This window comes from Lolium rigidum, chromosome 1 (genome assembly GCF_022539505.1).
Source record: "Lolium rigidum isolate FL_2022 chromosome 1, APGP_CSIRO_Lrig_0.1, whole genome shotgun sequence".
Lineage (NCBI taxonomy): Eukaryota > Viridiplantae > Streptophyta > Magnoliopsida > Poales > Poaceae > Lolium > Lolium rigidum.
Window position 1 is genome coordinate 15,054,874 of NC_061508.1, and position 16,742 is coordinate 15,071,615.

General features: G+C 46.7%; 3 protein-coding genes and 1 long non-coding RNA gene across 5 annotated transcripts; 3 read left to right on the plus strand and 1 right to left on the minus strand.

Moving 5' to 3' along the window:
- Positions 1–495: 495 nt before the first annotated feature.
- LOC124684968 (uncharacterized protein At4g28440-like) lies at positions 496–2,824 on the plus strand. Its single transcript, XM_047219231.1, has 2 exons — positions 496–829; positions 2,314–2,824. The coding sequence occupies exons 1-2, from the start codon at positions 496–498 to the stop codon at positions 2,574–2,576; spliced, it is 597 nt and encodes a 198-aa protein (XP_047075187.1). The 3' UTR covers positions 2,577–2,824.
- Positions 2,825–3,903: 1,079 nt separating this feature from the next.
- LOC124704456 (GDSL esterase/lipase At5g45950-like) lies at positions 3,904–6,138 on the minus strand. Its single transcript, XM_047236714.1, has 5 exons — positions 5,571–6,138; positions 5,352–5,482; positions 4,538–4,771; positions 4,197–4,449; positions 3,904–4,091 (listed from the first exon to the last, which is right to left on the minus strand). The coding sequence occupies exons 1-5, from the start codon at positions 6,136–6,138 to the stop codon at positions 3,904–3,906; spliced, it is 1,374 nt and encodes a 457-aa protein (XP_047092670.1).
- A 1,165-nt stretch (positions 6,139–7,303) lies between these two features.
- On the plus strand, positions 7,304–10,162 carry LOC124684969 (homogentisate 1,2-dioxygenase-like). The gene is made up of 8 exons (XM_047219232.1): positions 7,304–7,540; positions 7,626–7,865; positions 8,004–8,083; positions 8,514–8,681; positions 8,776–8,951; positions 9,110–9,179; positions 9,271–9,425; positions 9,538–10,162. Exons 1-8 carry the CDS (start codon positions 7,323–7,325, stop codon positions 9,862–9,864), a joined length of 1,434 nt encoding a protein of 477 aa, XP_047075188.1. The 5' UTR covers positions 7,304–7,322; the 3' UTR covers positions 9,865–10,162.
- Positions 10,163–13,277: 3,115 nt separating this feature from the next.
- Positions 13,278–15,820, plus strand: LOC124667878. 2 transcript variants are annotated; one of them, XR_006991446.1, is made up of 3 exons: positions 13,278–13,355; positions 13,770–13,830; positions 14,600–15,820. It is a non-coding gene; the product is annotated as an uncharacterized LOC124667878 (long non-coding RNA). The 2 variants fall into 2 exon arrangements; XR_006991444.1 differs by having other exon boundaries at positions 13,770–15,820.
- Positions 15,821–16,742: the final 922 nt, after the last annotated feature.

Here is a 16,742-nt window from a genome sequence, read left to right on the forward strand (position 1 = left end):
TGCTATGGCTGGTGGAGATGGGAGGGAACCCGTCGCCGTCTATCTCACGCAAGAGGAAGACAGCCGGCCGCTAGGCCTTATGCGCGTGTAGAAGACGAGACGACGCTATTGATGGCGAAGGCTGCATAGAAGCGGAAGCGAAGATCGCTGAAGTGATGTGCTCGAAACCGGCCTTGCGCAGCGGGCCCGTGGGAGAAGCCAGCGCGGAAGATACTTTGAGCTTTAATCGGGCCGGCCCACTGGATCTGATCTGATTACGCCACGACAGCCCAGCCCAGTCACAAAGCAAAACTCGGGCCTGGTCCAGCACGGCAGGCCGTGTTGTGTAACAGTTTCTGGTGCCCACGTTACGGTTCGTCCCTTCCCCTCCCCCTTTTCTTCGTCTTCCTTTCTTTCTTTTATATACGAGACGAGACGAGAGCAAGGTAACAGCCACCACCACCACCACCTCCGCCACCGCCAGAGACGGAATCTCTAGGGTTTAGGGTTCCGGCGATGTCGACCACCAGGCGCCCTACCTCCAACCGCCGCGCACCCGCCTCCGGCCCCGCGCCGCAGCCCGGCAGCAGCAGCACCGGCCCCCGTCCCGCCGCCCCCGTCCCCGCCGCGGGCGCCGGCCCCGTGAAGCTGCGCAAGCCCGTCTTCACCACCGTCGACAAGCTCGAGCCCATGACGGAGGGCAACAACCTCGTCGCCCGCGTCCTCTCCGCCCGCACCGTCCTCGACAAGCCCCTCCCCAACCTCACCTCCTTCCGCCGCACCCAGGTCGCCGAGTGCCTCGTCGGGGACCACACCGGCACCGTCCTCTTCACCGCCCGCAACCACCAGAGTATGTGCCCCGCCCTACTTTCCCCTCCCATCCATCTACAGGTGCCCGCGCGCTCGATTGGTCCCATGAACCAATCTGCCTTTTTGACGTGCCCGTACGTGCCCGTTTATTCCGGCCGCCACGTATCAGTTTGTTCCAAGATCGACGCGTCCTAGATCAAGTTTACTTCGCTAGTCCATGGCCGATGGTTTTGTTAGATCTGCTTCTCCGTCGCTGCTAGCTGCTGCATTGTCCTGTACATGCTTCTTCTTGATCTATGGACTGTTGGGGAGATCGACACAATTGCTTGCAGTTAGAGTGGATGGGTACAGTCATCATTTGATTTCCTGTTACATGCGGCTAGTGTTGGTACCGATGTATTTGGGTCCTGCATTTGGGGTACGAAAGCTTTAAAAGTCTTGCATTTGCTTTGGATAAATCCTTGAGCTTGGATTGTGTGCGTATGATTTCAAGGGACATGTAGCTTGCTCTGTTGTTTATGCTTGTTTCTCATCAACTGTTGGGGTTTCAGTTTCTGTTTCGCACTGGGGGGAAATTGACCTGTTGCATAAATTCAAAGGGACACGCGCAAGACGAATTCACTTACACTGCAGTTGCCATATCAGCGTTATATCTTCTGTTACAGTGACCATGTGCAATTTGCACAACTAATTTGGATACATGTTTACTAGTAGTAATTATCACGCTAGTCGTGCGTACATGATTTAAAGGGCGTGTGGCTTACATTGTTGTTCATCAGCTGTTGGGGGGATCAGTTACAGTTACCATGGTATTAATCGTCATTGTTTGGTTTTCTGTAACACTAATGCTGGTAGCTCTCCCTTTGGAAAATGGTTTAGCATCCATTGCAGAAAGCTCACTTGCTGCATATATATGATTTGAAGGGTCATGCACAAGATCAATTCACTTAAGCTGCAGCTACCTGTATCAGCATTTTATTTTCTGTTATAGTCATCATACAGCCTCACTTTACTGCCATGTTATTTTTTATACATAATATGCACTAATAACTTGAATGTGAGATGTGTCCATTAGGATATATATGTACCTAAGCAAGATAGGTTTGCCTGTCGTGTTGAAACATCTGTAAATTTGTCGTTTATGCTGGAGGTAGATGCATGTGACAAGTTAACTCATTTTCCAAAGTAAGATTCATATATGCATATGCTCCAGGCTTGATCCAAGTGAAACTGTGGATGATGTTGTGCATCTGTGGTTGATTAGGGAATAATAGTGGACGCCCATAAGCTGGTTATTTAAGTCTGCTGGATGATGTGTGTTTATACGCTTGTCACTTCTTGATATAGAAACCATACTACATAATCTGTTATCCCTGCATGTTTAGTTCACACATGTTAATGTTTTATTCATCTGATTTTAGTTTCATTTAAGTTATATGAATAACATCTTGTCTATAGTAATGCTCTGCTTACAAAGTTGCAGCACACAGGCTAATCTAACGAGTGGCATTTTCCTGTCAACAGTTGAGATGGTGAAGCCAGGGAACACAGTGATCTTCCGCAATGCCAGGATCGACATGTTCAAGGATACGATGAGGCTGGCGGTGGACAAGTGGGGCCTGATTGAGGTGATCGAGGAGCCTGCTGGCTTCAAGGTGAATGAGGACAACAACGTATCGAAGGTGGAGTACGAGCTGGTGAACGTGGTGCCAGAGAAGCCGAAGAAGGCGGAGAAGGCAAATGTGAAGCCGGAGAAGGCGAATATGAAGCAGGAGGAGCGTTATTGAGCTGTGTGTCGGACCGGCTCTCTCTGACTGTGGACATAGATTTTGAGGCAGTGGGTAGCAGTAGATTCACTTTATCATCCTGGAATGCGCCATTAGTAAGGCTCTTAAGCAAGTGGCTTTGTCTGTTGAAAAAACGGAAGGTCTGATCTCTGTTCGGGTTTATGGATGGAGTGTGTTTTGTGTTGGTGGCGGCGTGTAATTGGCCAACCTACTAGAACTTGTTTAAGATGTTGCAGTTTCGAATGTTATGATGGCAATGTTCTGGGATTATCAAGTGACGTGCTCTTCTGATTTCTGATTACTAATGTCGACAATTATTTCTATATATCCATATATGGGCTCTGCAGGTTGTATAATCTCCCGATTCGAGGTAGCAGAAGATTGTCAATCATGAATCCTGATACTTGATGCCTGCTGCCATTTCATATCCTTTTATGTGGTTGCTGTTTTCGTGTTGTCATTTCCCTATATATTTGTGATGTGATTTAGAGAAAATCCAGACCATTTTCCTGATTAAGATTTGTGATTTCATAGCAGGATTATAGTCCTCGGCGCTGCCTCTCTTACCCCTTCATCGACGTAACCTCCACGTGGAACATCTGCAAGAACCACTGTAAGGAATTGACCTGCCTTCTCGAATCAATTTCTTCATGCTGATCCACCCAATTAAATCTCTCTGTTTCTTACAATTGCACACTTTAACACTTGTCTCATGTATACCCCCCTTCAAGCTTATTAAGATCATCAACAAAACATGCCCTGATGCCATGAAACACATAGCCAACCAATCTGCTACCCCGAGCAATAAATTAGATAACCTATCATCTATTGGAAAGACGATGTAGTTTAGGATAAGTAAGATTGAGGCCACTTTCAGAGGCATCTCTCCTGGTGATCCTGCTCCTAGTGATAACAGCGAAGATAAGGATAAAGACAAAAACAAAGATGACAAGAGCAAGGATGATAACTACAAATCACTTTAGTCTTACAACTCAAGTATATTGCAGTATACTTGAATATAGCACAAGTCGCTGATGTTAAAAAAAAACGGAAGGAGAAACGATCCCACTGCTAGTGCAACCTTAACAGACAGGCTCGATCTAACAGCGAAGATAAGGATAAAGACAAAAACAAAGATGACAAGAGCAAGGATGATAACTACAAATCACTTTAGTCTTACAACTCAAGTATATTGCAGTATACTTGAATATAGCACAAGTCACTGATGTTAAAAAAAAACGGAAGGAGAAACGATCCCACTGCTAGTGCAACCTTAACAGACAGGCTCGATCCACATAAGGATGAGGATCCTTTTGAGCTTTAGCACCTAGCTGTAGAGTCCAGCAATGGAGTCCAGCATCAGACTTGTGATAAGTTGGTATGTTGTCTCTGTTGGATGGACGGCATCCCAGTAGAGATACTTGCTAGGATCTGGGCATGTCCTTCGCCCTCTGCATGTCTGACCAACTTCGATCATCCCTGATCCGCAGCACCCTCTTGATACCTCCGACAACCCTACCGTTCATTCATCCAGTCATTACATAAAAAGAAAAGATCGATTAATCACGCTTAAGAAATGCTGCATCTTGCCAATGTCCAAAAGAAATGTGAAATGCATACCATAACTCTGAGGGTTATCTGTTGCCGCCTGTATGATTGTGTAGGTGTCAATGTAGGCACTTCTTAACCGGGGTTGATAGTTGATGAAATTCGATAGCTGAATCAGCCTCGAGTTGAAGGAAGCCGCTAGCTGGTTTAAGTTGCTGTCGCATCCATCTGGGCCCCTTCCAAGCAATGTTCTCGCTATCGGTAAACATCCGATCGGTGGTAGCCCGACAAATAAGAATCTTCTCCCTCCAAGCATTCTCATCACCTGCATGTGACATTCAACGTTGATTAGTACAGAACATCCAAGCTGTATGTGCCGGATGCTAGCTAGTTTGGTCCAAATTCATGTGTACCTGGGTATAGTTGCCGAGGCGTGATATCAGGTTGTTCTCATAACGCAGCATGCCAATAGGACCAGCTGACCGGTTTGATGCGATGTAGTTCAGAAGCATGTCATTTGTGCCAGCGCTTATGATGAAGGTAGCCCTGTTAACAAGCCTCTCCGCTCTTCTCGGTCCGTGCAATGCTCGGATCAGTAGCTTGTAGCGCCAGAAGTGCCATAATTGTCTCCGAAATGGCAACGCGCTCTGTAAGTAAGAAGCTTAGCTTGCTATGCTACTACAGTACTAATTGTGGAGTACTCTCCAATTAAGTTTGCACAGGTTGCTTTCCATAAGCTTACCATCTAAGAAGTTTCTCTGCTTAACTCATGTTACCATTTTGATGTGCAATCGTAAATGAGTAGCTCAATTTCGTTTTGATTTCTTCAATAGCATTACATTTTATATTTACCCTCCAAGTAAGCCTTACGAATGAAGTGAATGGAACAAGTACTCCCTCCAGTTCATATTAAATGACTCAACTTTGTCTAGATAGGCATGCATCTAGTCCAAAAACTTAACTAGATTCATACGAATCTATACAAAGTAGAGTCCATCAATATGAACCGGAGAGAGTACTGAACTTTTTGGTGCTGTTTGGATAAACCTTGATGCATGATCAGTCATGACTTTGTGGCCTACTATATATGTATAAGTTAACTCTACTACATGGTAGATTCTTTCCATGTGAATAACAAGACATGAATTCGCTAATATCACTATCAAATAGATGACTTTCATGCAGTGATCTAACAGAAAATATTAACAATTGTTGTCAATGACGTACTAATGTGCTGGCAGTGATATCGTCGTATCCAGAGCCTGCCGACGCAAAGCTCACACCCTTCCTGAGCTGGCCCAGCTTCAACGTCGGGTCAAGAAAGCCTGGAACAGTCCTCTGTATGCGGAGCCTATCCGCTGCACAACCGGCAAATCTGTCAGCCAGGTATCCTAAACAGTAGACAGAAAAATGTGTGGAAGGGGAGGGAAAAGTGTGCTCTGTTACCCAGCATATCGGTGGCTAGCCTGCCATTCGAGAAGCGTCCAGTCGGCCTCCGGCCATAGAAGTTGATGCCGTAGGGCAGGAAGTTTGCCTTGGCGGTCGTCCTCAGACGGTTGTTGTTTCCAGGATCCACTGTCGAGTCCCCAAATATGAGGAGTGTAGTGCAGCCGACAGTGTAATTGTTGGTCCTCGCCCTGGGTGGCGGTGGCGGTGGTGCCGCCAATGCGGGTTCCTGTGGAGGCACAACCTGCCGTGGTGGCGACGGAGGGTTGGGCCTCGGAGGAGCCACTGGCCGTGGTGGTGGCAGCGGTGGATCCTGCCCCCGAGGAACCGCTGGCGGCGGGGCTCGTCCGTGCGGCGGTCCGTGTGGCCGTCGCCGTGGCTGCGGTGGTGCTGTTGCGCGCCGCGGTGGTTGAGGAGCCTGCAGTGGTGCTTCTGGCTGCGGTGCCTCTGTTGGCAGCGGTGGAGATGGTGTTGCCGATGCCTCTGCTGGTGAGGGTGCTGTTCTTGCGCAATGCAGCTCTCCGGCAAGCAGCAGCGCTGCTGCTACAACAATCGCAAAACCCCTCATGGCTCTCGTAGACAACACCAGAACGTCAGCTAGTTTTCATCTATATGGAGGATGCAAAAAATCATGCCTAGTATATGTGGATGAAGAGGGGGCAGGCCTGGTGAGAAGAGTGCGGGCTGCAGCCACAAGGTTGCAATGCAAGGTGGCTTGGTGCCCGTTAGGTGAGCGCTTGTTACTTTGGGTCACTTTGTGTGAGCAGCAGCTGGGTAGAGCTCTGCACAGGATTTCTAGGTGTTTGCATTCCCTTGCTAGTAAGTAGTTGTAGGTGGAAAAACAGGAGTGGGGGTAGATAATTTGCTTCACTGGTTTCTCATCTTCTTGTGTTACCTGTTGCTTCCAGACAGGTTTAATCCACTTTGTCTGAAAACCCCATCCATGCGGCGAAAAGGATAGTCTTTGATGAACTTAAAAGAGATCTATTTATTAGAGCGCTGATCTATATACAACCTCGTGCATTTTTGTTTTTTGCTTCAATTCACAGCTTTTGTTATGATTACATTTTAGTGTCTATTTGTATTGTTCATGATTTGAATAGGCAGGGAAGTATTTGGGTGCTGATCTTGAAGACAGGTAGTGTTTTGCATCCTAGGGGTATATATGCATAGGTGTTTGGCTGTGAGCTTTGAAGATGCCAAGTTGGCAACCTAGGAGGTTTGGTGATTTTCAGTTTGTTTACAGAGGTCTCATGAGGTAACCGTGTTTCAGGTATACATATTCAGCAGGAAAGATAGGCAGCGTGTTTCAGCAGTCAGTCACTGACTGTAACTGCATTTCCAGCAGTGAGGGTGTTGAAGTTTGTTGTATTATATACAGGCATGACAGAGGTATTTACATCTAACTAAGGTACAAGTGTTTAGCACTAGTATGGTATTGTGAATAGAGTCTGACTCTCTAGTCTCTCCATATATGTATTGAGATCTGAAGCATCAAATGGGTTGTTAATCTGCTGCTAATCAACCTGGTCCGCTGGCTGGATATTTTGGACGGCTGCGATTCCAAGACTAGTAGTAGATGATGAGGGCGCTGAGTCAGCACCAGCGGGAGTTTGAGATCAACTCTGACGGACACTTCCAACACACAAGCCGACGACGACGGCGAGCAGAGAGAGTCAGTCACGGCTTGCTTACTCGCCACTCGCTCACCGCCGGCCTCCCGGAGCTACACGCATTCGCCAGCCACTCGCCATGTCCAACTCCAACGACCCACGGCCACCGCCGCCGCAGCTCGAGGTGGACGACACCTACAGGTACCTGTCGGGGCTGGGCAACAGCTTCTCGTCGGAGGCGGTGCCGGGCTCCCTCCCAGTCGGCCAGAACAGCCCGCTGCTCTGCCCGCTCGGCCTCTACGCCGAGCAGCTCTCCGGCACCTCCTTCACCACCCCGCGCCACCGCAACCTCCGCACGTACCCACCCACCCACCTACCTACCTTCTTCCTCCCCGGCCTGCTCCTCCAAGATCCATGGATTCTTACTCACTACCAACCGCAGGTGGCTGTACCGGATCAAGCCGTCGGTGACCCACGAGCCCTTCCACCCGCGGGACCCGCCCAACCGCCGCCTCGTCGGGGACTTCGACGACCGCACCACCACCGTCGCCACCCCCACCCAGCTCCGCTGGAGGCCCCAAGAGGTGCCGCGCGCCCCGCCGCATGTCGACTTCGTCGACGGCCTCTACACCATCTGCGGAGCCGGCAGCTCCTTCCTCCGACACGGATTCGCAGTCCACATGTACTACTGCTCAATCTGCCTCGCTGCTTGTAGCTTACTACTAGGCTTTACGCTTCAGTGTTTAGTTCATGCTGGTGGCATCATGTTCCAGGTTCAGACCAAATGGAACGACTCATTAACTGCTCACTCATGTTGTAGGTATGCTGCCAACAAGTCTATGGATGGATGCGCCTTCTGCAATGCCGATGGTGATTTCCTCATTGTGCCTCAGCAGGGAAGTAAGTTTTTCTTGCTTCACCCCATGCAATTTACACACATCTCTTAAGACTCTCAGTGTTACTTACCTGTCGACAAACATGTTCATGGCTTCTACTTGTCTCTGCTGTCCTATCGCTTGGCAGCCATTTTAGTGGAATTGTCTCAAATTCAGCCACACAAAGCACCATTTTTTTTGTTACTAACACCAGACCCCACTACCACTACAGTTACAATCACATCTTTCTGTTGTTCCCCAAAATTTTGTGCTCTGGCATCCTTTTCAGTGCTCCACCTGTGCCGGTTTATGTCGTTACGTGCAATTGCTGACATACTTTTATATTTCTAAAAGAAATAGAAACATTTACTTAATGCAACTCCTGTCCAGCTATGCTTACCTTTGATGGGAATGTCTATCCTCATTATCTTCCATGGTTTTGGTGTCAAGCCCAGAGTTATTGATCACAACTGAATGCGGAAAGATGCTAGTGCCGCCCGGTGAGATTGTGGTCATTCCTCAAGGTTTCCGATTCGCTGTCGACTTGCCTGACGGCCCTTCGCGTGGCTATGTTTCCGAGATTTTTGGTGCCCACTTCCAGCTCCCTGATCTTGGCCCAATTGGTAATACTCTTGTGCCTTCGCCTTTTATTTTTGTACTGTGAAAGATCGGCAGCTCATGCTCTTAGAAGATGCCTAATAAGTGATTGTTGTGCAGGTGCTAATGGTTTGGCTTCAGCGAGGGATTTCCTTTCTCCCACAGCATGGTTTGAGCAAGCCCACCGCCCTGGATATGTAATAGTGCAGAAGTATGGTGGTGAGCTATTCACCGCCACGCAGGACTTTTCGCCGTTTAATGTGGTAGCGTGGCATGGAAATTATGTCCCTTACAAGGTAACCAGCCATTTCAGCAATGCCAGTGCCTGGTTGATTCACTTTTAACTGTTAAACATTATCTTCAGTTTTCTGCATAACTGATCAGGAATAGCTGTCTGGTTGCTTCGTGCCCACCACATGCTATATTTGCCTAACTTGATCTTATTTCCTTTCAGTACGATCTGAGTAAGTTCTGTCCATTTAATACCGTCTTGTTTGATCACGCTGACCCATCAGTAAACACAGGTGATTGCTTCGCACTGAGATAATTCTGTTTGGGGGCATTTTAGCTGCTTCTTGGGTTATGTTGTGTGACTAACGTTTTCTCAATTTTCAGTGCTGACTGCTCCAACTGATAAGCCTGGCGTCGCACTACTTGATTTTGTGATATTCCCTCCACGATGGCTTGTGGCCGAGAACACGTTCCGTCCTCCGTACTATCATCGCAACTGCATGAGCGAGTTCATGGGTTTGATCTATGGGATATATGAGGTAATCTCTAGCCTCCTTATCATAAATTCTCCGTGGTGAATTATTAATCAAACTAGTTCTAGTTGTGTTGGATGGTGGTTGTTCCCTGAACTGAACTGAACTTGTGGTGCAGGCTAAAGCCGATGGTTTTCTCCCCGGAGGCGCCAGCCTCCACAACTGCATGACACCGCACGGACCGGACACCAAGACGTACGAGGCAACAATCAGCAGGCTCGGTGGCGAAGCAAACGAGCCATCGAGGCTGAGTGGCACTCTGGCCTTCATGTTCGAGTCGGCACTGATCCCCCGTGTGTGCCGTTGGGCTCTCGAGTCGCCGTCCCGGGACCTCGACTACTACCAGTGCTGGATTGGGCTCAAGTCCCACTTCTCACACGAGGAAGTTCATGGAGACGATGGACCTGCGGCAACCGGCGGCAACAAGGATGACAAGAACGAATAGTTCCCTAGAATCAATAGCTCTGGTTCCTCAGGTAGGAATAAATTCCCAGGCCATGTATACTAGGTGCCTGTGTAAAGGCCAATAATCCAGTAGGAATAAGCAGCTGCAGCATGTACAAATCTATCCTCCTAGCCAACCCAATCCAATCCCATATTCTTATCCCATCGTGTATGTGTATACCATAAGCAAAGAAGCATGTCAACTAGACTAGATTGGTGTATGTAACATAAGCAAGGAGGAGCATGATGAAGATTGTTTGTACGACAAGAGGAAGAAATAAAAAAGCATATACTTGTAACTTGTTGGTGATGCAATGACATTGGCCATGATGTGGATGTGTGAGCTTTTCAACAAAAAAGGAGGAGAAAAGGAGGTGTGGTGGTGTGACATGCAACTGCATCAGGATCAGGATAGCAGCAAGCAGCCTTGAGCAAGGCAAGAGCTGCCGGTGTCTGTTTCTGAAGCTTTTCTCGGGTAGGGACTGTCCTGGGCAGGGGAATGCTTGGTTCAGATTCAGAGTCTTTGCGTGCTCTGTATCTGGTGGAATGGATGGATGCGGAAGTTGGAACAAACAACATGTTATATTGTTTTCTTGTGGGAGTGGCCCATCCATGTGTTGGTTGTTGGGGGATTATCTGCTGATTGCTGATTGGAGATAGTACTAGTACTATATATGGTGATTAGATTATGTGATTGGTGCTGGATGCCATTTGTCTCGTTCCTTGACTTTATTCATTTTTACTTTTATCATCACGCGTATGCAACACGGATGGAGAGAAATCGTGCCCACGGAATCTCTCTCATATTTTTTGCTCTACAAATGTAACAGTACTAGTACTACAAGACTAGGTATACCAGAGTTGTTGCAGACTAATCAATCAGTCAATCAGCCAATTGCTCATTTGCCTGTGTCTCATCAAAGGTTAACTGTCTAAAAACATAGTACCAATTTCAACGAAGTAGTAGGATCAGCTAGGTTAGCCTTCTCTCTCTCAAAAAAAGAAGAAGCTAGGTTAGCCATGTCGACTGCTGACTGGATCGAGCTTGGTATTCAACACGCGTACGTATCGGTAACTTGCGAGGAAAGGTGATGAGAGTTCACACGGCATTAGCAACCCCCGCCAATTAAGTGATACTTATCCGGAGCTGCAAAGAGCGTCATCAAAATCAACACGGGAGGAAGTGCTTAGCTACTAGTAATAGCCAGTGCTGGAATATCCTGTAGGACAAAATATAAAAGTGGTCATCTAGTCAAGCAGCCAAAGTAATCATCTTTTTAATTGCCTGCAAGTCACATCCAAGACTTTTTTGCATCCCATCCATCATCCATGGATTGGATTGTAGCTAGCTCTATCACTCTTTTTTTTTCTCTATTTTCCTTTTATGACGGATTCTGGTATTTCTTGGAATCTGGAATCGGCCAAGACTGAGTATGGTCTTTTGTTGGCTATTTTTTTAGCTGTTTGTAGTAATGTTTTTCTTAGGATGTTGAGGCCGGCGATTATATCCTGAGATTAGAGTAAGATCCCGCCTACCCTATCCAAGCATGTGGAGTTGTCTTCCTAATGGATCGCTTAGGACAGTCGGTGCTGTTGTAAGTTATAGCCTTTTTGATTTACGGTTATCATCTTTTTGTGATATTTGCAGCTCTGGTTCGCTGGTTTTTAGGGGCTCTTCACATCTGCCTAGTACATCAAACTCTAACACGACAAGTTTTGTCCGTCTCTTGTTAGGGAGAGGCCAGGACATCGGCGCGCATTCATCCCGCTCTAGTCTTGGTGGCCCAATGATCTATTTCTTTCGAGGAATAAGGATCTATTTATGACTTTTAGAGCTCTTTGTAATACCGTTGATGGTTATTAATACAATATCAGAGAGAAAATGCACTAGAGCTTTAAGTTCTCTTTGGTTTGCGGTAATTGGAAAACATAGTAATATGAAAGAAACACAGTAGCTATTGTGGCAAGTGGGATTTTAATGGAATTGATGAGAACTCAAGACGAATGCATTAGATTGCGCTGGTGGAAAAAAGGCAGAAATACTTTATAAACGGAGTGCATGTTATAGTTGGCATGGACATGTAAGAATTTTTTCAAGAGGTTTGGTCAAACCTCTTGCTAGAAGAACTCTTATATATGATTAAAGTGCAGAAAAGCAATTCATATTTAGAGTTTCATTCTGAGAAATTCTAATGGATTGGAATCGTTTATTAATTCCTTTCGAAAATTCTTTGAATTAAAAAAAAACCTTATTAGAATGGGGAGAAAAGAGGGGTGTGTGTGGGAGGTGGTGTTTTTGCTCGCAGGTGCATCTGAACCAATTATTGAAAATGCATAAATATTACATCTCAAAAATATATTAAAAAAAATTGGAAATAAAATTTAACGTGTGCATATGAACATTCTATGTTCTCACACAAGCTTTGGAGGAAAACTAATAAGCCGAAATGCATTTTCCGGTGTGTGTGTTAAAAGATGGTTTCCTTTTTCTCTTTGCCTTGGGAGGAGAAGTAGTAGCGGTGATGGTAAAGCGGACGCGAGGCGGAATTCCAATGCAGCCTATGCTGCTGCCCCCCCAGGCCCCCACGCACGGACGGCCACGAGCGCGTCCAGACCGGTCTCCTCGCTGACGACGCGGGCCCAGGCGCCAGGAACGGGCTCGTGGCCCCACCACTCGGAGCTCTGTGGGCCTCCCGTGAGGCCGCTGGCCACTAGCGGGCGCGCTAACCGACACGCTGCTGAGACGCTAGCCAGGCTACAGGTGGGCCGCCAGTCGTACCCGGCCCCACCTGTCATCGGAGAGTGAGCAGCAGAGGACGGTACGAAAGGACTGGCCTCAATCATCATAGCTGTCCCTATCCATCCCACTACTCCTTCCCAGACGATTTTTTTATTATCTAGTAGATTATTTTTATTTCCCGAGTGGATAGATAGATAATTTTCCTGGCGTCCACTACCAATTGCTTCGACTACTAAAATTAAGCTCCATATAATTATTATTTCTCATCTCTACTACTTATAAAAGCACGAAGTACCGTAGGAAAATTAAATCTGAACCGTTCATCGGTGTGTATCCCACGGTTGACAATCAGTTGTTCTCCCTCCCCAAATCACGCGATCTATCCCGTAATCTCCTCTGTGCTAGAGAAAAAATCACTTCGTCCCACCCAAAAATACAGCTCCCGACGGTTTCTCTCTTTCGCCTCTTCCACTCCTTCCCTAATCTGCTCCTCCTCGCTGGCTACCGCCGCCGCTCTCCCCGCCGTGCTCTCGGCGCCTCTCCCACACCACCCGGCCAGATCATGCGCCTCGCCGGCGGGTCGGCTGGCAGCGCTCCTCACCGGCCTGCTGCGCTCCCCACCGGAGCATGTTCAATCTGATGTCGGCATGATCCGCCGCCACCCCGTCCTGGCGCGTAGGCGTCGGCCTAGATGTCTCCGCCCGCCTCTGCAGCCGTTGCCCCCCAAAGCTAAGCCCGCCTGCATGAGCAAGGTTAGCCTGCACTAGCAGATTGGTCGCAGTTCATATTCTACTTTCTTGTGCAATCGCTAGAGTCCAACATGCTCAACATCTCGGTTCACAACCTGTAAGGATAATCTACCTATCATCACTTTCGCTATTTTGAAATTAATAGTTCGTAAAGCAACCATCTAATGGTTGCATATGTGGCCACTTCGCAGCTAGACGAAGATAGCATAACATTTGATTAATTTCCTTTCTATGAAGAGCTTACTTATGAAAATTGACGAGGCTGTGTTCAAGGCTTTTGCCCTTTATCATGTTTATATTGTGTTCCACGGTTCCACATTTGTCAGGCATGAATGTCAAGTGATGCTTCCTTTGTGCACCTCATACTCATGAATTACGAAGTACTAACATCCATGCTGGCTCTTTGGATGACCGTAGGTCCATACATGGAGAAAATGGGAAGATTAAGCATTTTGGGATAATCACGGTCTTTTTTCCTGTAAGTGTACTTCTCTTTATAGTCTTCTTATCTTAGAAGAAAGGGTAAGATACAACTCTGAAACATATTTGAGTTTATGATGTCAAATAGAGCCTATGCTTCTACGATTGCGAATGACGAATTCAGTGTTAGTTCCTTAGACATTCATATTGAAATAACAAGACCTGAGATAATATGCCTTAGCAGTTTTTCTCAATTTTGCAGTCATTTTAATTCAGCCATCAATTTGGTTCTATTTTTTTGCTTTCAAAATTCAGATAAGGAAAACATTCTGATGGACCATTAAAATGTACTGTTCTTGATATGCCTTAGCAGTTTCTCTCAATTTTGCAGTCATTTTAGTTCAGCCATCAATTTGGTTCTCTTTTTGCTTTCGAAATTCAGACAGGGAAAACATTCTGATGGACCATTAAAATGTACTGTTCTTGCTTCTTTAATTGGAGCAATTTCCTTGTGCTATTCATAGTGCTGTATATATTTAACTATGTTTGATGTTAAACTGCATCTGATCAATCCTCTTCGAATTAACATTTATCATGTGATTGCCTATCTATCAGCAACTAGAGGGCGACCACCAGCATTGACCAAATCCTATTCATGTTGATGTACATATTTAACTATGTTGATGTTAGCTCATCTTAAGTAATGTTCCTTTACAACAGGCTATCATGTAGATCTCTATTTAAATTGTCCATCCAGTTCACCATTTCACAATTTCACCTTCCATACTAACTGAAGTTGCTTCAATTTCCACATATTAATACAACAGAAGATGAGCATCATGCAAAGAGGTAGTTTTGCACTTCGAAGGAGTTATTTTTTGTTTCTGGAGTCGGAAGAACTCTATTTGGATCCAAATCCAACTGATTCTTCGTCGTGGTTTGCATCATGCCTCCAATGCACGACAAAAGTAGTCCGCTCTAGAGATATAAAGGTGAGAGTGCAAAAATATGTTCCTCCCTTTACAACATATATAACTATTGTACTTGAATTTTCCATTCGAATGTTATATTTTTTCTAACCAATCTATCCCAATATATTTATTTTTATTGATTTCTAAAATTCTTCATGTCTTCATAAGTAGGTATTACAAAGTTGGAAATTCTGATGTGTCAAATGTTGCATTAAAGAACAATATTGATTTTTTTTAATTACCGATCTTAATTTTTAAATAGATGGCTTTAATGAAATAGGATGATACCCAATCAAAATGGTTAGTACTTTCTTACTGATTTACTTTGTTTTATGACACTTTATGCATGTGCACCCACAAACAATGTTTTTGGCCAGAAAAAATGTGATAGATTGGCGATAGATGTCATGGTGACGGTGTTTGGCCGGGGTGAAAGCCCTGCTCGACGGTGGCTGGCTGAACGCGGCGATGCCCGCGCCGTTTTCCTTCTCGGAAGCGTGTTCATGGACGTGTTCATTGTCTTCACCATGCCTCCCCTCGGATGCAGTGGAAAACCCTAGGTCGGGTCACCAGACCAGGCGGTTGCGGCACCACGGTGTCATCATCTTCTGGAAGACGTCGTCTAGGCCATGAGGGGAGTGGCCAATGTGACAATTGGAGTTGGAGGCATTTATGCACCGCCGGTGTTGGCCATAGCCCTAGGCTTGTGCTTCCAAGGCGCAACGTACGACATAGCGTCACATCTTGTTGGGCGACTTCCCGGAGTCTGTCAGGCTGCCTCCTCCTCACCGACTCCTCTAGGCACATGAGTCGAAGTCGTGCTACGGTGTGTCTTTTTTGGTTTGTGACTCGGTTTGGAAGCCATGTGATCCTCTTGTCATTCTTTGTTGGATGTTGGCAAGGCGAGCCGTTTATTATCTGGTTTGTACATGGTGTTTTTGTTTGCCTCTTGACGTTGCATCGTGGAGTGGAGTTGTGTCCTTGTTGGCGTTGTATCGTGGTGTGAAGTTGTAACCTTTTTGGCATTATACCGATTGTCTTTGGCCTTTCTTCTATATGATCATACCCCTTTTAGGATGTATTCTCGAAAAAAATGTGTTGCCTAAAAGTTGTAAGTATAATTGCATGGTAAATGTAAGAAGATTTTATCTGTATAAAAGTGTATATGATTGCAGTTCGAGCTGCTACAACATGTCATACGTTAATTTTATGGCTGAATAAATTTAGCGTATATATTAACAGCAAATGAAGACGTGCGTGCACGTGCATACTTACTAGTATATAAAAAAAGGAAAGAGAGAGGAGAGAAGAGAGCGCAAGACAAGATTTGGGCTTTCTCTTTCTCTTTCTCTTTCCTTTCCCCTCTTCTTCTTCTCTTCTTCCCATACATCGCGAACCAACGCAAGCACGGACGGAGATTTCTCAGGGCGGCTAGGGTTTCCCCACACCCCGACGGAGGAGCCGCGCGCGCGCGAGGTCAGTTGCTCCTCCCTCCTCCTCCTCCTCCTCCTCCGCGCCGCCGCCGGTTCTTCCTGGGTTTAGCGCGGCCGTGATCGTTCTCGTTCGGTTACTACTGCCTAGGGCTTAATCCGCGGCTGCCTCCATGAATCCGAGCTGCTGTAGATTCATGATCGTGGCAAGGCCGGGTTTCCTTGGCGCCGCCGCTCTTCTCGCCAAGTCAAACTTCCGTTGCTTCGTGCTTATCCACTTCCGGAATACACTCATCCCCTGGTTGACCCGGTTCGCTTGCCTTGCGTTGCGTCTTCCCCCTCCCTCGCCCGCCCGCCGTTTTCCACCGAATTCATTCATCGCCGCTCCAACCCACTTCTGATGAGACAGAGGTTACCTAGTAGTTTCTACTAGCTGTTGATTCACACTGAGCCTTTCCCCGCCCGCCCGCCCAGGCGTCCAATCACTCGCGCGCTCGTCATTCATCCGCGCGCGGACGGGAATATTATTACCTGTTTACATGTAAGGGGACTCGAATTCGAATGCTAAA

Coding starts and splice junctions, on each gene's coding strand:
- LOC124684968 (XM_047219231.1), top strand. CDS start 496: ATGTCGACCACCAGGCGCCCTACCTCCAACCGCCGCGCACCCGCCTCC. Junction 830..2,313: donor CACCGCCCGCAACCACCAGA/GTATGTGCCCCG, acceptor TCCTGTCAACAG/TTGAGATGGTGAAGCCAGGG.
- LOC124684969 (XM_047219232.1), top strand. CDS start 7,323: ATGTCCAACTCCAACGACCCACGGCCACCGCCGCCGCAGCTCGAGGTG. Junction 8,084..8,513: donor CATTGTGCCTCAGCAGGGAA/GTAAGTTTTTCT, acceptor TGTCAAGCCCAG/AGTTATTGATCACAACTGAA. Junction 9,180..9,270: donor TGACCCATCAGTAAACACAG/GTGATTGCTTCG, acceptor CTCAATTTTCAG/TGCTGACTGCTCCAACTGAT.
- LOC124704456 (XM_047236714.1), bottom strand. CDS start 6,138: ATGAGGGGTTTTGCGATTGTTGTAGCAGCAGCGCTGCTGCTTGCCGGA. Junction 4,450..4,537: donor GCCTCGGCAACTATACCCAG/GTACACATGAAT, acceptor TGTCACATGCAG/GTGATGAGAATGCTTGGAGG. Junction 4,092..4,196: donor AGATAACCCTCAGAGTTATG/GTATGCATTTCA, acceptor AATGAACGGTAG/GGTTGTCGGAGGTATCAAGA.